Consider the following 21,433-nt stretch of genomic DNA (forward strand, 5'->3'; position numbering starts at 1 on the left):
GTTTTAAGGGACTTTTCCCTCCTCTTTGTCTTCCTTTAAATTGAGTTTTGTTTCCAAGAAAATAACTCCATAGTTTTACAGCTTGAGATTCAGTAACTTCCAGTTCTGATTTTGTATTACTCCTCTTCACAAATAATTGGTGGTTACGATGTGTTCATGGTGTGTGTCTTCACAAGCATTGAGTCTACAGTTAATTCTTCATTCATTCTAAATTCTTGTTAAAAAAACTGTTAACTGGTGATCTGTAAAATGTAAGTACACTACATACCTTATTTCTTTTGGTTTCACTTCTTACACTCAGTAAGCAAAGGTCAGAAGGCATCAGAAAATTATCATATCTCAATCAGTAACTGTTTGTTGAGGCTAAGCATATGGTACTGCCATTCTGGCTTGGACAACAATTGTCCATGTCAGATAATATGTATATCGTATGAAGCATAAAAAATTGGGTACTGTTTCTGTCTTGGGCAGCTAACATTACAGAAGCGAGAATGAGCTTACTATCTCACACTGCAGCTGTTTCCTTGTGCTCTTGCAGCTTCCACCATTCACCATGCCTCGCACTATCCCCGCTTACTATCTCGCACTGCAGCCATTTCCTTGTGCTCTTGCAGCTTCCACCATTTACCATTCCCCGCACTAACCCTAAAAATGGCAAAGGAGACGTGTTTGCATATATAAAGCTAGCTCTCACTTTCCCAATTGCTCTATTATGGTACTAAAATGAAATGCATTTTCAACTCAATACTTATTAATCTCTATGGCTTGGTACTATAATTTTTTGTACATACAAACGTTTCCCCTTTTCTTTCAACAGGTTCATAATATTACACTTGTTTATATCCATCCAGCTATACTAGTTGTTTTGTCACTGATGGTCTGACAGACCTAACACACCTGCAAATATTTCAGTTGTGTTCTCACTTCTGTTTGTAAGTATTAGCGGAGGTCAGGCAATACTGGCCAGCAGTCATGTAATGTTTCCCAAAATGATGAGAGATTGCAGCACAAACATACTTTCTATCATTGTTTGCTCTCAACAATTAACCATTGAAGTAATGAAAGGTTATTTCCAGTATAATAATAAAATACATGTCGCCATATACTCTTTGGGAATAGTAATGACTACACCTGCCCAATTTATTATGAGTTTCTAAGCATACCATGAATTAGGGTTGGTAAACATTCACACCAGTGAATCAGGAGCAAAAAAGAATTATACCCAGCAATTACATATACGTACTAGGGCATTTAAAGCATTGATTTTTGGAAATAGTGTCAAAAGTTAAGTCACATCATAAACCAGAGAGTAGATTGAAGATAATCTCTCTTGCAAATAATTTGTCAATTATATGAAAGCGTGATGTCTGTTCTTTCAGACATGTCCGAAAGAATGGACACCACGCAGGATCCGCAGCTTTGATACATTATATGTAAATTGAAGTTCGAGAGGGGAGAAAGGAAGAGAAAGAAAAGGAAAAGAAAAGAAAGGAAAGGGATTACTGATGTCAGCTGCATCAGGATGTTATGCGGAATCAGTGGCGACGAGTGAAAATGTGTACTGGACTGGGATTTGAACCCAGGATCTGCTGAACAGACACTGCACATTCATATAACTGATTCACCTAGATCGGCAATGGAACCATTTTCTTAAGTGCAGGTGCTCAAATATGTTCACCCTTCTGCAGGAATCTCAGAGTAGCAACAGTGGAGGAAATGGACACGGTGTGCGGATAGATGACGCTTTTTGGGAATGTAGATGGGCCATGAGGCACGTGGATGCGCTAACGCTGTGTCCTGGATGGCGCAGTGATTAATGCACCTGCCAGACATTCCAGGTTCAAATCCCAATCTGGTACCCATTTTTACTTGTCGCCGCTGATTCCATGTAACCTTACAGTGCAGCTGACATCAGTAATCTCTTCCCTTTCTCGTCCCTCCACCTTCAATTTACATGTTATTTGTGTCAGTTTAAAAAAAGTTATTAGAGCAGGAGCTATTCTGTAATTACTTTTATAAGCACAGTTTTGTTCCCTACAGCTACACTATATTGCATATTTTACAGTATGATTCATTCATAAAAATCCTGAAGTTTTACAAGATTCACATTTTAGTGGTTTGGTGGATGTCTGGCAGTTTTATGTACAAAGATTTATTCAATCTTACTTCGTTAACCTACAATTAAAATGTCAACTTTCAACATAACTTAGACCTCTGGCTATGCTAAGATTTTGTATTTACATTTGTTGGCTTTGCTAACTCTCATCCAAACTGTCACCTTTGAGTCTAAACTATATCTCCGGATATGCTACAGATCAGTCTGTCAGCACAAAATACATTTCAAAATATAATATAGACACAACAAAATAATGTGTTCTGTTCTGTGGTTTTAATTCACAAATTTAAGGTAGGTACTATTTAATAATGTTGGGATTATTACTCCGAGATCACAATAAACTTATTAGTTAATTCATCGTGAGTTGTAAGGGAAGACCTGTAATAATTACTTGAGAGAAGGTGACCTCCTTAGCCAAGATTGCCTGTAAATAATCTTTATGGTCGATTATCGATTTCAGTAAGCATGATTACCACCTTCAGATCTGTGAGTACATTCATACAACATGAAAATATGCAGTCATAAAATGCAGACATAAAAATAGGAGGTGCATTTTAATAGCAAAAAGGTTATTGCATGTCTCCTATACCAGCTGTGCAAGTGCTCTTTCTAAAACATTGCCAGGTGTGTAACGGACAAGATGAACAATGCAGCAGCAAATCAGGGTCAAAAGCAAAATTTATAAAATAATTCACCAAATGCTCATGTCTAATACCACACACTACCGTGTAATTCACTGTAGTCATGGCACCGGTAGACTGGCAGGAAAATTGACAGCTAGCACTGATAAAGTGTCACTAGTATATCATGTACTTCTTACTTAAAATTATTTATGCATTTTACTTAGAGCACCATCCCTGTTACATGTCAACAAAAGATTCCTAAATACCTTTTTAAAAGTTATTGTAAAGTACTTACTAAAACTGATACTAAAAATTATTCTTATAATTTTCTGAAAGAATACAGTTGTATCTGACTGTATGTTACCTGTGTACAAGAACATTGTACTCAACAATAGCATGTAATAATATGCCATCTAGCACAGTACAAAGCAAAATACATCAATTAGCGAGCAAGGTGGCGCACTGGTTAGCACACTGGACTCACATTCAGGAGGATGACAGTTCAGTCCCGTGTCTGGCCATCCTGATTTAGGTTTTCTATGATTTCCCTAAATCGCTCCAGGTAAATACCGCGATGGTTCCTTCCCCATCCTTCCCTAATCTGATGAGACCTATGACCTCGCTGTCTGGTCTTGTCCCCCAAAAACAACCCAACCCCCAACATTAATGGTCTAAGATCATTGCACTCGATAATACTGTTAAAGCTGAAATCTAGATTGCACACAGGAAATTTACAGAAATGCACAGTCAAATGGCAATTCCTCTTGCCTCACAAGCCAGATGGCGGGGTAGGGTCGGGAGTACACCGTCCTCCACAGCTACGCCCAATGTCGTGTGCCTCCCTTCCCATTGTCCTTCGCAGCCTCACTACACAACAACAGTGTGGCATTTCGGGGTGGGAGGGGGTGGGGGGGAGAATATGCTGGTGTAAGCTTTCGCCAGCACAGCAGGTGGCAGAGACGTTGCGAGAAAATCGATAGCAGGCGCAAACAATGCACCTATCAGGAGCGAGGACAAAATACAGAGTCGCAGGCAACATGCCACAAACATCCTCTCGACTGTCAGTCCGCCACTTACTGGAAGCCTCAGTCTAGTTACACCTAGTCAGTCATCCAGTGAGTCACCAAGTCTAGGCATCGGTCGCAGAGAGAGTCAGTCAGTCACTAGTGACCAGAACAGTATATCGTATATACTCGAATAATCCGCGCATGTTTTTTCCCGAATTTTAGGACGAAAAACTGTGGTGCACAGATTATTCGAAATATTGTTGGTACTGCTCTGTCTCAAACAATACATCCCATTATACTATTGCATTGTTGCAGCCTCAGTCTGCGACGCATCAGTAGCACGTTAGGAGTGAAGTATTAACGTCTTCAGACTTGTTAATTATGGCTACAAGTTCTCGTTATCGCTTGTACACTGCTAAAGAAAAAGTGAAAATTATTGAAGAAGCCGAGAATATTGGAAACCGTGCAGCAGGAAGAAAGTACGACGTGAGTGAGAGTTGTATTCGCGACTGGCGAAAAAATAAAACGCAGCTTCAAGAAACTAGTAGTAACTGCCAGGCATTTCGCGGCCAAAAAATGAAGCATCCGGACCTCGAGAAAAGGCTCTGTGATTATGTAGATGAGAAGCGACAATATGGATGCACAGTGACGAGTGAAATGTGCCAACTTAAAGCATTGTCTTCAGCCAAAGAAATAGGCATTACCAGTTTCAAAGCTAGCTGGGGCTGACTATCAAGATTTTTCAACTGAAATGGTTTAGGATTCCAGAGGAAAACTATTATCGCTTAGCGGCTTCCAGGCAATTACGAGGAAAAAATAGTGAATTTTCATCATTATGTGATAAATCTGTGCCATAAACAGTCGTATATATTATCGCCAATTGGTAATGCGGATAAAAACCAGTCATTTTGAGATGCCACTCGACAACACAGTGAACAGGAAAGGAGAATCCAGCATCATGATACGGACTGGTGGCAGTGAGAAACAAAGATGTACAGTGATGTTGTGTGTAACTGGCAATGGACAAAAGCTACCACCTTAGGTGATATTGAAAAGGAAAGCTATTCCAAAAATATCATTACAAGGCATACCGGTATTAATGAGAGTGAATCCGAAAGGGTGGATGGACAATGAACTTATAATTGACTGGGTGACACATGTTTGGAACGTCGTCCTGGTGCATTACTGAATTTACGCAACATGCTGGCCCTGGACAGCTTCCGCGGACATACAACTAAGGGAGTGAAAGACAAATTACAAAAAGGGAAAACTGACTTGGTCACTATCCCTGGAGGCCTAACATCCATCCTACAACCACTAGATGTGCGTATAAATCAGCCATTCAAAGCTGCACTTAAACAGCGATATATGCAATGGATGGCTGATGAAAACTATAAGTTCACACCTAGTGGAAAAATCAAATGGCCGGATTTGTCCCAGATTTGTGAATGGGTGAAAAGTGTATGGAACTCCATTCTGCAACCCCTGGTGGAGAAATCCTTCAAAAAATGTGGAATCTCACAAATTCACTGGATGGAACTGAGGATGACGCTCTATGGGAAGATGGTGAAGACGACAATGATTCTCCCGCTAGTGATGACGACAAAAGTGATAAATAGAGCGGTAAGAGAGGAAACGTACCAGTATTTATTGACTAAAATATTTTATTGCACATACCGTATTAACAAATTCTTGAACAAGATAATTCACATTTCTTGTTTTGCTATTGTAGGTATGCGTAGAGTCCCAGCTGGCGGTGATAATGTTCCCCAGCCGCCTGCCTGTCTAATGGGCCAGCTGCATGCCGCTGGCCAACCGTCTTCCGGCTGGCCAGCTGCATGCCGCTGAATCGACTGCGTTTTAAAGATGTATCAACATGTACAGCAGTGATGCTTCAAACCAGTAGTTATTATACATACTTTTGAACACATCATAACATTGGAACAATTTATTTTTGTAAATAAAACAAATTTTAAAAAATAATTTTTTTCCCCTTCCTCAAAATTGGGGTGCGCGGATTATTCGAGGGGGTGGATTATTTGAGTATATACGGTACTTAGCGGGACTTTTACTTCACCAGCAGTCAGGCTAACGTGGACTACTACAGGTGAGCTTGTGCCAGCACACTTGCACTATCTTAAGGTAAGTAACTTCTTGTTCTGGTTAATAAAGAACCCTGTTAATATAAGAATGCAGTTGTGTTATAGAAAGAGAATACTGGCCATCAACAACATCCTCTCCTTGCTTCTCAAGGTGCAAGCCTACAGTGACAACGAGGTGACACAAAACTTTTGCTAGAGAAAGAGCAAGACCTCAAAAGCTAGTGAAAATAATGTATTCTGTTGAACGTTTCTAAGTGCCACACATAAGTCAGATATAGGTGAATGACTGCCTTTCCTTCATTTTATGTATTATTCCATCCTGGAATTTCCATTGTTGTTTGAAAAGTAAATAGTTTTACGAACTTAGAAATTGTTTTACTACAATCACTACAGTCCCAGACTATTTTATCATTTTATTTACATGTAACCTATTTTTTACAAAGTAAAATTTCTACCTTTGTTCATGAGATCATTTATGTCCGACCGTCCTTCAGCAGTTATAAGGGATGATGGTGGTGGTAAAATGTTCATTCCTTTTGCTGATGTGTTTCCACCTGCAAGTGAAGTTCCATATGAATGCGAATTACAATAAAACTGAAATTCACTTGAAAAGAATAACAAACATGGAAAAAGAAATATTGAATAGTACTTACATTCAGGAGTTGAAATTCCAAGTACTAATAGTACACACACATAGAAGTAGAAAGGAAAAAGTCTATCCTAGCATTCCAAATAGCCTCATCCTCAGGATGGAGAGGAGAGTTTGGAAGGTTAGAAATGACTGGCACATTACTTACACCCTAGGTAATTTAGAACTGTTCATTAACTCTGTTTTTGCATAAGTTTATTCACAAATTAAACAAAGTAGCTCTATAGTTCAATTTCTGCATTCCTCAAACCAAATTCAAATAGCAAAATAAGATATATGTATAGAGTGTTTAGATTTGAAGCGAACCCGTTCCATCAAAGGAAATTTTGAGAGAAAGGTAAGAGGTACTGCACACAAGTAAATAGAAAGGAGCTTTTAAAAAAGAGCAGTAGAAATACTTGACAAGCAACTAGGAGAGTATCAGGCTGGATTTAGGAAGGGAAGGTCATGTGCAGAACAAATATTAAACTTGATGAACATAATAGAAATGAGGAATATCAGGAACTTAAAATATGTAATTGAAAAAGCCCACGATTCAATTGACAGAAATACACTGCTTGATATCTTAAAAGAATTGGGACTCGATACTAAAGCAACTGAAATAATTAAAGCAACTTTGACACATACAGAATTGAAAGTAAAATTTATGGGAAAGCTCTCAAAATCGTTTGACATAAAGTCAGGTGTCTGACAGGGAGATGGTTTGTCATCTCCACTTTTCAATTGTGTGTTAGAGAAGGTAGTTCGAGAATTGAGGAAGGCTATCAATACTAAAGGGATTCAACTAGGAAGAAATCTAAACAAGATCACTGTCGACTGTTTAGCCTTAGCAGGTGACATGGCATTGATTACAGATTTGCTAGATATTGCCCAAGAACAAATAAGAGAACTGCAAAAACAAGCAGCCAAAGTAGGACTACAAATATCCTTTGAAGAAAAAAAAAAGTTCATGACAAACATCAGTGATTCTCCTCAAAATATTTCAGTTGACAACAATACAATACACAAAACATATTCCTATAAATACCTAGGAGAGTGGATTACATACAATGCAAAAGAAAAGACAGCTATATAAACTAGAGTGCACAAAATTGAAAGAGAGTTTCATATGACCAAAAATGTTTATAACAAAAAATCCTTGTCCTGGAACACGAAATTAAGACACTATCAAACAGTGGCCAGACCTGAAGCTCTGTATGTGGCAGAAACACTTAAACTAACAAGAAATGGAGATCTTGAGAGACTAGAGAAGGTCAAAAGAAGAATTTTAAGGAAAATACTGGGAGCTTAAGAAACGATAATGCTGAATACAGGATAAGACCAAACAGAGAGCTATACTTGTAAACTGAAAAACTAACTGATGTAATGAGGAAGAGAAGACTACAGCTTTTTGGACATATATTCAGAATGGATAACAACAGACTAACCAAGCAGATACTCACATTACTCAATAGCTACAAATCCAAGCTAGCATGGTTCACAGAGGATGAAAACAACATGGAAAATGCTGGAATTAAAATAGACACAATAGAAAACAGAACACATTTCAGAAAGGCAGTTCAAAATGCAGAATTTCAGGAGAGAAAGAAAACAATTAGACAAAAGTGGACTCAAGAAGAAAGGGGACACCACTCTAAAAGGATGAAGGAAATTCAGAAACTAAGGAAATCTAATACAATGAAGAGCAGCCAAAGTTGATTCATCGTACCTACCAAAAGGGTTATTCGAAAGAAACAGAAGAAGAAGAAGAAGAAGAAAGAAAGAAAGACCTATTTTTGAAGAAAATCAGGATTGCAGAACAATCACCGGAAGCAGTTAAAACACAGTATATAAGGGAGGGGGCAGTTGATTGAGCTACAGAATAAGAATACTGAACCTGTAAAAGTAGTTCTAGAGTGTTGGCTGACAAGTGCTGGAAATGTTAAAATATTGGAAATGTTACTCAGATCATAGGGAAATGGATCACTAGATATATCATGAATGCTAGAGCAAATCTAGAAGATTCACATGAAAGGTATAGGAAACAGCCAAAATCAAACAATGGAAAACCCAGGATGGAATGTAACAATACACTCACTAACAAAGGGTGAGGTCAGGAGGGTTACGAGAATGTAGGGAGAGTTGCAGAGAGAGTTCCCACCTGCACAATTCAGAAAAGCTGGTGTTGGTGGGATGGATCCAGGCTATCAAGCAGTCACTGAAATGAAGAATGTCATATTGGGTGGCATGGTCAGCAATGGGGTGGTCCAGCTGTTTCTTGGCCACAGTTGTCAGGGGCCATTCATGCAGACAGATAGCTTGTTGTTTGTCATGCCCACATAGAATGTAGCACAGTGGTTGCAGCTTAGCCTGTAGATCACATGTCCAGTTTCACAGGCAGCCCTTGCTTTGATGGTATAGGTGATGCTGGTGACTGGACTGAAGAAGGTGGTGGTGGTGGTGGTGGTGGTGGTGGTGGTGGTGGGAGGACGTAATGGACAGGTCTTGCATCTAGGTCTATTACAGGTCATGAGCCTTGAAACAAGGGGTTTGCAGCGGAGGTTGTATAGGGATGGATGAGGATATTGCGAAAGTCTGGTGGGTGTCAGAATACCACTGTGTGAGGGGTGGGAAGGATAGTGGGTAGGACATTCCTCCCACTGCCCACCGAACTTACACAATATCCTCATCAATTCTTGCACAACCACTGCTCCCAACCCCTTGCCTCTTGGCTCGTATCCCTTTAATACACCTAGATGCAGCAAGACCAATCCCATACATCCTTCCACCACCACCTATTCCATTCTGGTTAAAAGCATCACCTATCTTGTGAAGGACAAGTCTACCTGTGAAACCAGTCATGTGATGTACAAGTTAATCTGCAACCACAAGCTAATCTGCATTCTACATGGGCTTGATAACCAACAAGGTGGGAACTCTTCCTGCAATATATTCTACCTTCCCATAATCCTCCTGACCTCAACCCTCGTTAGTCATTGCCTACCAGTCTAGCCCCTTCCCTGTTCCCATTCCAGCACTACACAGCCCTCTGTTCCATCAATGCACCCATAGTCTTTCTACTTCTCTTTTCTTCCACTACCTCCCCCCCCCCCCCCCCCCTTTCTCTCCACCTAACATCCCGACTGCACCTAGCTGCTCTACCCTCTCTCCACCTCATCCCTGTATGCTTCCAGAAGCAGCACTTTACCATCCCCCACCCCCACCCTACTATCTCTCCCCCTCCCCACCCCACCCTCCTCCTCACCCCCACAAGTGGAAAGCTCACTTTCTGACAGTCTTTTTGTTGTGCCTCTCTGTGATCGAGCATCTCCACTATAGGGTGCGTAGCAACTATGCTTTTCATAAAAATGTAGTAGCCAAGGAGACTGAGAAATGTACAGCCCTAGAAGAAAGAATACATCAAGATGATAAGGCACCTCATATAAACTGCAGTACAAATTGTAATGGGACATCCTCCTCTAGCATTACTTTACCTCAACAGTAGTTGACAATATCAATATTATTTTTATTATTATTATTACTTTTTTCCGAATTTAGGACAGGTCAATATCATCTCAGTTGCTTTTTTGAAAACCTCCATATAATTTTATACACATTATGTTATATTTCAACCAAAAATTTATGAAAAGGAATTACTTTATAAAATATTTTAGTTTCGATGTTATAATCGATAAATACTAGTTCTGAATGTACAGTTAATTTTTTTTTTTGAAACATTTGAAATTATGAATTATTTGCACACTTAACAACAGATCAGGCGCGCCGCGCGCCATTTTTCATAACATGAGCGGGCGCGCAGCACACTTTGTACACATTAAAAGAATAGGTTTTCCTATGTTACCAAGGTAAGTCAAGTATGATCAAAATCACAGTTTAATCTTAGTTTATTTAAAAAAGGAGAAAATAAAATTCCATAATATGAGCTAAACTACTGTTTTATTAAAAAATAACGTAATAAATTTTCACTATAACTCTATGTTGCCATGGACAGGTGTTAAAGAGACAGTACTGACGCATTCAAAGCATTAAGTAGTGAAGTTGCATCAGATCTCTGTTATCTGCTTATTCAGTCACTAATTATCTCATAGACAACTGCCTCGATGTGGGATTATGTTGCTAGTTCATAACTAGAGTAATTTTTTTGAACTGATGGTAAATTTTTTCTCGCCAAGCACGCTTTGTGTTTTATATTACTGTTGCTCACTTGGTCATATGGCAACACAATTTATCGCTGTGTTACCTGAAGAAATACTGAAGGAACAGGTATAGGCTTGCATTTGTGAAACAAAAACGGAACCACACAAAATCATTTTATTTTTGGTTGGCATACTTTGTACACAGGCACGCTCGCTCGAGCGTCAAAATTTCTATTATTAATTACGCAATCCTGTACTCTTTACTATGTTTATTTCTGTATCCATTTATGAAATAATAATTGAAATTGATAATGTGCCAAAAACTTGTAGGAATTCATTTGTTAAGAAAAATTGTAAACCCTTGGGCATACTGTTACTTCCACAGAATGAGGGAGTTGTAAGCTTGCCTCTGATGTTATTGGATGTATTTTTGTGTAGTAGGTGTGAACAATGTAATTTCGGATTTGTTAATGTAAAAAATTGAAATACTGTGTGATATACTGAAATGGGAGAAAATCAGTGGAAAATACATTCACATAAAAAACTTCTGCAACAACAATCTTCCAATTTATGTAATACAAACCACCCATGAGGCCCTTATGTTAGATTTTCAGCTTTAAGAATCAGATCCTTAACCAAGAAGAACTGGAGACGTCTCAACATGACAAGCTAAGTAAACTTGAAAGTTTATTGTAATCTCCACTCCTCTCAAATCTTCATAAAATATTTTGCTTATTAATTACTTGGGCTGGGCATTGTTTAATGTGGACAATAGATGGAAGAAGGGAGGAGGGGGGAGATAACAAGATACATCAGAATATGTTAGAAGCAATGACATCAACTCCAATGAACAGAAGATAAACAGAAACAGCATTGCAGAATAACAAGTCCTTAAGTCCAGACCAAAAATCCAAGACATAGCAAATTCAGAACCAAGTCATACAATAACACAGAGAAATCACAACTGACTGTGGAGCTATTTTGCTTCTGGCTTTAAAGGGCACAATCAGTGACCACACACACTTGGAAGCCTGCCCCTTACCACAGAAAGAGGTCCTCTTCACAAAGCTTTGTGGAAGTGACTGTCTTCCTTAAGATAGATCTTGCTGATGTATATTCGCTGATCTCATTAGATGACAAATCGTTATGTATTATGGTCATCAGCTGACGCTTTGGCTTATACAAATACAAGCACTTGCCCCATTGATCTCTTCCACGCCGGTAATCTTCCAGACATATCTGGAACAGTTAACCATGTCCATCTCTGCTTGTACTATCTCAGTGACTTAATTGTCAAGGCACTATGTGTCACAACCATGTGGGCAATCTTTCTACCCTCTTTACTACATTACATGATGCAGGCCTCAAGTGTCGCACGCACACACGGCAGTTTATCCAGGAGCAAGTGGGCACTTGGTCAACAAACAAGGGGGCCAGTCCACTGACCACAACTTCCTGCCATTGACACTCTACCCTATCCCAAAAACTCTCAGAAGCTGCAAGCTTTTTTGGGAAAGGTGAATTATTTTTGTATGTTTGTTCCACATACAGCCCACATTATGCATCTGCTCAACTAGTTGTGAAGGAAGGACATTTAGCACAGGTGGACAGCTACTTGTGAGCTTGCTTTCACAACTTGTTTTACATTGTTAGATATAAACGAACCATAGTAGATTTTTGTTTCTTACAAGTGCTCTACAGATGTTGAACAATATTCTAGGGTGCCCTACGACACACAACATAATGCTCTAATTACTTTTACAGCTTTCTCACAGTGCTGTTGTTTATGACTAGAATGTTAAGAATATTTTAACATGCAATTGTGACAATTTGTACCACTTCTATGAAAAATGAAAGAGGAAGTTCTGTGTGTTAACATTATAAGAAACACATTTGTAAATTTTGTGATATAAAACCAATATTGATAATAAATCTTATGACACACACTTTCTTTACAGCTTCCTAGTAGAAGTGAACTAAGTTCAGTACATCTTGTGAAACAACCATGAAGGCAAAATCAGAGATTAAAACCCACTTGAAGGCTTCCCAGCAGTCGCTCTTCCCACTGACCATTTGTGACTGGAAGAAGGAAAATGATAAATACTCTCTGCCAAACACCCTATGTTGGCTTGCAGAGTATAGATGCAGATGTAGGTAGGTTCTATAGAGAAAAAGCCAGACATGCTGCACTGCTGTTGAAACTGCTCGTCATTGTATAAAGTTTTAGTCTCCAGTTTCTTATTTTAAGGTTTATTTGTGTTAATATTTGCTGTAAAAGTAACTTATTAGTGACTTTTCATTCATCTCAGTCTTTGCTTCTGTGTTATTGACTCTAGTGGTCTGTTATTCACGGGTGTGCTTACATCGTTCATCCAAGTGTCACACCTCAGTAGTGTGTTTAAATTTTGTGGCATGCGGTTGCATCTGTAGTGGTTATAAAGCTAAGTACTGTCAAAGTTCCCAGAATGAGATTTTCACTCTGCAGCGGAGTGTGCGCTGATATGAAACTTCCTGGCAGATTAAAACTGTGTGCCCGACCGAGACTCGAACTCAGGACCTTTGCCTTTCGCGGGCAAGTGCTCTACCAACTGAGCTACCGAAGCACGACTCACGCCCGGTACTCACAGCTTTACTTCTGCCAGTACCTCGTCTCCTACCTTCCAAACTTTACAAAAGCTCTCCTGCGAACCTTGCAGAACTAGCACTTTTGAAAGAAAGGATATTGCGGAGACATGGCTTAGCCACAGCCTGGGGGATGTTTCCAGAATGAGATTTTCACTCTGCAGTGGAGTGTGCGCTGATATGAAACTTCCTGGCAGATTAAAACTGTGTGCCCGACCGAGACTCGAACTCGGGACCTTTGCCTATCGCGGGCAAGTGCTCTACCAGCTGAGCTACCGAAGCATGACTCACGCCCGGTACTCACAGCTTTACTTCTGCCAGTACCTCGTCTCCTACCTTCCAAACTTTACAGAAGCTCTCCTGCGAACCTTGCAGAACTAGCACTCCTGAAAGAGGATATTGCGGAGACGTGGCTTAGCCACAGCCTGGGGGATGTTTCCAGAATGAGATTTTCACTCTGCAGTGGAGTGTGCGCTGATATGAAACTTCCTGGCAGATTAAAACTGTGTGCCCGACCGAGACTCGAACTCGGGACCTTTGCCTTTCGCGGGCAAGTGCTCTACCAACTGAATGAAAATCTCATTCTGGAAACATCCCCCAGGCTGTGGCTAAGCCATGTCTCCGCAATATCCTTTCTTTCAGGAGTGCTAGTTCTGCAAGGTTCGCAGGAGAGCTTCTGTAAAGTTTGGAAGGTAGGAGACGAGGCACTGGCAGAAGTAAAGCTGTGAGTACCGGGCATGAGTCGTGCTTCGGTAGCTCAGTTGGTAGAGCACTTGCCCGCGAAAGGCAAAGGTCCCGAGTTCGAGTCTCGGTCGGGCACACAGTTTTAATCTGCCAGGAAGTTTCATATAAGCGCACACTCCACTGCAGAGTGAAAATCTCATTCTGGAAACATCCCCCAGGCTGTGGCTAAGCCATGTCTCCGCAATATCCTTTCTTTCAGGAGTGCTAGTTCTGCAAGGTTCGCAGGAGAGCTTCTGTAATGTTTGGAAGGTAGGAGACGAGGTACTGGCAGAAGTAAAGCTGTGAGTACCGGGCGTGAGTCGTGCTTCGGTAGCTCAGTTGGTAGAGCACTTGCCCGCGAAAGGCAAAGGTCCCGAGTTCGAGTCTCGGTCGGGCACACAGTTTTAATCTGCCAGGAAGTTTCACTGTCAAAGTTGTTTGTGCACTGTATTAGAAAATTAAACTTAGTAGTTTTCAATTGTTCATCCAAATATTAGCAGTGTTTTTATAAGAGTTTTCTGTGCGTCAAAGTTATTTAGTAAATTTTGTGCAATAGTTTTCAGCTGACATTTCTTAATTGTTTCTAGTGAAATATTTCAGTAAAATTTTCATTCGCTGTTTTAAGTTAGTTGAGTGTTCCAGTGGCCACTTGAATTTTTGGTTTTAGCTAATAAATTTTGTGAAGTTTTGTTGGTTTGGTATTAGTAGTTGTTTATTAGTATTGATAAAAGTTGTTGCTTTCTTATTAGACAGAGAATTTCAAGATCACTATAGTTAGTTCTGTAAATAGTTCTACTGGTGTAATTTAACTTAAGTAATGTAGATGTTTAGTTTTTTTTTAGTAACTAAAATTTTATCACAAGCGAGAAGTGTGGGCTTTTTCGTAGGTTTGTGAGTAGTGGGTTATGGTTTGGGATTTGTTCAAAGTATTTTCATTGGGGGAAATGCAGTGGGAAAGCCAGTTGGCATTCTAGTGAGTTTCTCTCCTGGGATTGCAGAATCTGAAGTAGAATTAAACTGATAGAGGAGTAGGAGTGTAAGATCTGTGCCTCTTCAGATGCAGTTACAATACGCAAAGGAGGGACTAGGTAGGTTGAGGAAAGTGAAGGGTGCTGGGTAATGGGAACTGGCAGTTGGCAAGAACGCAGTTAGGAGGAGGGCGTGGAAGTGGTGGTATTCAGACAGTTGTATTTTGCATTTATGCAATAGGTTTGGCTAACTGTCAGAGATGAGTGGAGAGGAGCCTCTTGAAGCTGTAGGTGTAGATGTAGGTGTAGGAAACATGCAGTAGTCCTCAGCAGTTAGGAGGTCTAAGTCAGTTGCAAAGTCTAACAGAAAGAAGAAGGCTCTGCTGCTAGGTAGTTCGCACGGTAGAGCCAGCAGTTGGAGGAAGTGTTGGAGAGTGAGTACTAGGTCATCAGCATTGTGAAGTCTAGTGCAGGTGATTGACAGAATAGGGGAGTTATGTAGGAATTTTACAACAGAGAATCAGGTAGTGGCTGTGGGTGGAGTGGGGAATAGTCTTGATAGGGACTGGGAATATGATGTTGGCGATGATGTGGTAAAGATAGCAACTCAAACTGGTGCGACTAAACTGTTTCAGTGTCATGATCAGCCTCATCTTAATGCAGCTGTTAGACTTGTTAACATGAGACTGGAGAAGACACTGATGGCAGAGGCATGGGTCACATTGCAGTGGTGTCAGTTGAGACTATCAGTTGACTGGGTTTCACTAGGCATGGCCTGCACCTCAATAGGTATAGGAAGGGGAGGCTGGCAAAGCTTATAGGTGACAGTGTAGTGGGTGGTGGTGGGATCACTCATGGAAAAATTCCTGTAGTAGTTGGTGTTAGAGCTGCACCTTTTTTTAGATTGAAGTCAGCTGATATGTATAACTAACTAAGGAATCACCTTAAGTGGATGTCAGGTTCCCAAGTAGAGAAGGAATCAGCAGATTTCATCCAAATATAAGAGGTACTACAGATAAATTTAGTGAACTGCTTACAGATGTTGACTCTGAAATTATTGGTATATCGGAGCACCACTTAAATAATTTGACAATTCAGAGGTTTCCTTTACCAGGATACAGATTAGCAGGCTGTTTTTCAAGGAGTTTCTTGTGGGGTGGGGAAGCGGCTGTGTATGTAAAAAACAGTACTCCATTTGAGATGTATCACGGCACAGCACTGAACAGATATTTGAATGTTATGCAGGGGCAGTTGAATTTATGGAAACTAAACTTCTAATTGTTGTTGTTTATAGATCCCCCAACTGTGACTTCAGAGCATTTCTGCTCAAGCTAGAGAGGGGTCTTGGTTCACATTATAGGAACTTTCAAAAATTAGTTACATGTGGTGACTTCAATATTAATTTTTTATATGATTGTGCACGAAAAAGGATGTTGGTAGATCTCCTAAACTCATGTGATCTGATACAGACTGTTTTTTCCAACTACGGTGCAGGGGAACAGTAGCACAGCCATAAACAATATTTTTATTCTTTCTTCATTACTAGATGGGCATTCTGTTAGTAAAAGGGTGAATGGCCTTTCACTCCATGATGCACAAATTTTAACACTAAAAGGCTTTTGTACTCAAACAAATGTCACATATAATTACAAACTATGTAGGAAAGCTAATCCAACAGCAATAGAGAGTTTTTTAAACTTCATTAAGGAACAAGAGTGGCAGGACGTTTATAGTGCCGATAACATAGATGACAAATATAATGCTTTCCTTGACATATTTCTCATGCTCTTTGAGGGTTGCTTTCCATTAGAACATTCTAAATGGGGTACTAGCAGTAAAACACAGCCTGGGTCGCTGACTAGTGGGATAAGGATATCATGTAGAACAAAGCGGGAATTATATCAAAATATTAGAAGTAGGCTAGTCACAATTGAGCTACGGTAGCCCATTACAAACATTACTATAAGGTGCTTAAAAATTTTACTAGGAAAGCAAAGAGTATGTGGTATGCAAATAGAATAGCTAATTCACAGGATAAAATTAAAACCGTATGGTCAGTTGTGAAGGAAGTGTCCGGTCAGCAGCACAAGGTCGACGATATTAAGTCAGTTTTCAGTAAAAATATTTCTGTTACTGATAAGTCAGATATATGTAAAGTATTTAACAATCATTTTCTGAGCACTGCTGGTGAATTAAATAAAAAATTAGTTTCTACAAGGAATCAAATAACTCTCTTGGCAAATGCCATTCCGAGATTGATGTCCGAAATACTTGTCTGTGATTCTGACAAGGGGGACACTGAGTCAATAATTAAATCACTGAAGACAGGACTCTCATGGATGTGATGGAGTGCCTAGCAGATTATTAAAGTACTGTGCTGCACATGTTAGCCCTGTATTTAGCTATATTTGTAATTTTTCCTTTAGGATGGTCAGTTTCCTGAACGATTAAAGTACTCAGTTGTGAAGCTGCTTTAAAAAAAAAGGGGGAAAGGGATAAAGTAGACAATTTTAGAACTATTTCTATGCCATCAGTGTTTGCTAAAGTTATTGAAAAGGCTGTGTGTGCAAGGATAACTGATCATTTTATATCACATAATTTGCTACTGAATGTACAGTTCGGCTTTAGAAGTCATTTAACAACTGAAAATACTATATTCTCTTTTCTTTGTGAGGTACTGGATGGATTAAACAAAAGGTTTCAAATGCTAGGCATATTTTTTTTATTTAACTAAGGGCTTTGATTGTGTTGATCATGATATAATGCTCCAGAAGTTGAAGAATTACAAAATATGGGGAGCAGCCCAAATCACCTCCTACTTCAACAACAGATAGCAAAAAGTCATTATTCTCAGTGTTGAGAATGGCTGTGATGTGGGGTCTGAGTGGGGTACTGTCAATTGGGGGTGCCCAGGGATTGGTGGTGGGGCCACTCCTGTTTCTTATCTATATGAATGATATGCCCTCTACTATTACATGTAATTGTAAACTATTTCTGTTTGCTGATGACACTAGCTTGGTAGCAAAGGACGTTGCAAGCGACATTGGCTCGATTTCAAATACTGCAGTTCATGACAAAAGTTCATGGGCTGTAGAAAATAAACTAACGCTAAATCTCAGTAAGATTCAGTTTTTACAGTTTCTAACACACAATGGAATTTAGTCGAATTAAGTCGTGTGATGCTCAGGGAATTAGATTAGGAAATGACACACTTAAAGTAGTAAAGGAGTTTTGCTATTTGGGGAGCAAAATAACTGATGATGGTCGAAGTAGAGACGATATAAAATGTAGACTGGCAATGGCAAGGAAAGTGTTTCTGAAGAAGAAAAATTTGTTAACATCGAGTATAGATTTAAATGTCAGGAAGTCGTTTCTGAAAGTATTTGTATGGAGTGTGTCCATGTATGGAAGTGAAACATGGACGATAAATAGCTTAGACAAGAAGCTTTTGAAATGTGGTGCTACAGAAGAATGCTGAAGATTAGATGGGTTGATCACATAACTAATGAGGAGGTATTGAATGGAATTGGGGAGAAGAGGAGCTTGTGGCACAACTTGACTAGAAGAAGGGATTGGTTGGTAGGACATGTCCTGAGGCATCAAGGGATCACCAATTTAGTATTGGAGGGCAGTGTGGAGGGTAAAAATTGTAGAGGGAGACCAAGAGATGAATACACTAAGCAGATTCAGAAGGATGTAGGCTGCAGGAGGTACTGGGAGATGAAGAAGCTTGCACAGGATAGAGTAGCATGGAGAGCTGCATCAAACCAGTCTCAGGACTGAAGACCACAACAACAACAACACACAATTCAACAGAACCCGATGTTAATTTCACAGAAAGATTAGTGAAACTGAACAGTTCAGCTTGTTCAAAGACTTAATGTTGCCATTTTTAGTATTCGAACGGTATCTGAAGTAAGTGATCGTTCGACATGAAAATTAGTCTACTTTGCTTATTTTCATTCACTTATGTCATACGGTATTATATTTTGGGGTAACTTTGCTCATTCTAAAAGGACATTTCTGGCTCAGGAATGGGCAGTTCAGGCAATAAGTTGTGTAAGTTCACGAACCTCTTGTCGACCCCTTTTGACTAGTCTCACTATTTTGACATTGGCCTCTCAATATATGTATTCTTTACTGTCGTTTCTTGTTAACAATATTAGCTTATTCCCAAGAATTAGCAGCTTTCACTCAGTTAATACACAGCAGAAATCCAATCTGCATTTGGATTGCACTTCCTTAACTTTTGTGCTGAGAGATGTGCAGTATACTGCTGCTTCCATTTTCAATAAGCTACCAGAAGAATTCAAAAATCTTGGCAGTAATCCAAGCGCTTTCAAATCTAAACTGAAGAATTTGCTCATGGGTCACTCATTCTATTCTGTTGAGGAGTTCCTTGAAAAATCAACCTGATTCTTATGTTATATTGTTGATTGTGTTTACTCAAACTTATCATTTGACTTTTTTTGGGTTCATAAACATTTTATTTTTTATTGGTTATTACTTTTATGTTGCAATTTCATGCACTGACATGTTCTATGACCTTTGAGATTTGCTCCTCAATTTGATCCTAAGGAACCAGACATGTAAATAAAAAATAAATAAAAATAAACATAGACTTGGTTCATGTTAATGCTGAATCCTCCACATATTTCTCCATGGTTAAGGAACACAGTTTTTGAAAAAAAAAACACGTTCTACCATGTATATTTTATGTATTAATCATTTCATTTATAAGATGATTCATCACTCCCACAGCTGTAACAAGTGTCCTGTCCAGTACCTTATAAATAACATAAATAAAAAGTAATTTAATTAAATTACCAGGTGATGTAAGCTGTCCATCTTCAGAGAGCATTTCGAGACCTTCTAATGAGCCACTGTCATCATTTGATGTTAATAACGTTATGTACTCTAGCTGGGTGGTATCTTCTGCTGTCATATATATGAAAAAACGATACTTTCAGTTATGTTCACTGACAAAATACCATAGATACTGAACATGCAGTTAAAATTACTTAATAATAGCCATATATACTTACCTAAAACTGGTGTATGGATTTTCAGCATATGTTGCCTTAAACTAGATTTCATTGAATAACTGCGATTACACTTTTCAATGGGGCAACAAAAAGTTGCTTTTGCTTGCTGGTCACCTTTTGAAGCATTATGTTTTTTAGCGTGAACATACAAACTACTCTTTGCTGAAAATTTCTGGCCACAATCTGGAAGCAGTAAATTCTGTACATGAATAAATGAACTGCATAAATCACAAAGTTTTTTTAAAAAAATGTTTATGCATCATGATGTTGTGTAATGTTGACATTTAATTGCAGAGGTCAGCTTTTACTAAAAAGCAATGTATTAAAATGCATGATAAAAATGCATTAAATTTGTAAATAAATTTACCAGTTAATCCACTAGGAACAAATTTCTGTTGTTTGTTAATGTTGAAATCCATCCTCATGCACCACCAAGGTTATAACTGCTCTGCTTTTTCAGTTACTGTTGAACAATGTGATCTCACTGGCTTGTATGACGACAGGACTGCATTTGGTTGGTGCATGGGACAAGATCTTTGTTTCTGTCATACAATAACTTACAATTGGTTCATTACAAGCAGTGTTACTCTTAATTTTACAAAACTGTGTTCTAGCCTATTCTAAACTAATAATGGAGAATCCAGAATGGAATAATGATAATATTATGAAAAGGATAGATTGCTACTCAACATATAGTGGAAATGTCGAGTCGCAAATAGGCACAACAACAGGGTCTGGTCTCGGCGGCCAGAAGATAGTGGTTATATGTGTGTGAGTTGCATTTGCATGAATGTGTGTGTGTGTGTGTGTGTGTGTGTGTGTGTGTGTGTGTGTGTGTGTGTGTTTATGTTGCCTAACTTGGAAGAAGGATATCTGGCTAAAAGCTTAGTTGTTTGACAGTCTTTCTGTTGTGCCTATTGGCAATTCGACATATTCGCTACATGGTGAGTAACAATCTATCCTTTTCATAACACTGTCAAACTAATATTAATACACTACTGGCCATTAAAATTGCTACACCAAGAAGAAATGCAGATGATAAACGGGTGTTCATTGGACAAATATATTATACAAGAACTGACGTGTGATTACATTTTCACGCAATTTGGGTGCATAGATCCTGAGAATTCAGTACCCAGAACAACCACCTCTGGCTGTAATAAGGGCCTTGATACGCCTGGGCATTGAGTCAAACAGAGCTTGGATGGCGTGTACAGGTACAGCTGCCCATGCAACTTCGACACGATATCACAGTTCATCAAGAGTAGTGACTGGCGTATTGTGACGAGCCAGTTGCTCGGCCACCATTGACCAGACGTTTTCAATTGGTGAGAGATTTGGGAATGTGCTGGCCAGGGCAGCAGTCGAACATTTTCTGTATCCAGAAAGCCCCGTACAGCACCTGCAACATGCGGTCGTGCATTGTCCTGCTGAAATGTAGG

At 39.3% G+C, this 21,433-nt stretch overlaps 1 protein-coding gene across 2 annotated transcripts in view; it reads right to left on the reverse strand.

The window, feature by feature from the left end:
* The window catches only part of LOC126483775 (uncharacterized), a 150,822-nt gene that overhangs the window by 15,891 nt on the left and 113,498 nt on the right, over window positions 1-21,433 (reverse strand). For both annotated transcript variants that reach the window (XM_050106931.1, XM_050106930.1), the window contains exons 7-9: window positions 19,992-20,174; window positions 19,774-19,884; window positions 6,304-6,402 (exon numbers count right to left, since the gene is read on the reverse strand). In XM_050106931.1, the coding sequence (XP_049962888.1) occupies window positions 6,304-6,402; window positions 19,774-19,884; window positions 19,992-20,174 (393 nt within the window). The remainder of the gene's footprint in view (window positions 1-6,303; window positions 6,403-19,773; window positions 19,885-19,991; window positions 20,175-21,433) is intronic.

This window comes from Schistocerca serialis, chromosome 6, assembly GCF_023864345.2.
Source record: "Schistocerca serialis cubense isolate TAMUIC-IGC-003099 chromosome 6, iqSchSeri2.2, whole genome shotgun sequence".
NCBI classification, from domain to species: Eukaryota; Metazoa; Arthropoda; class Insecta; order Orthoptera; family Acrididae; genus Schistocerca; species Schistocerca serialis.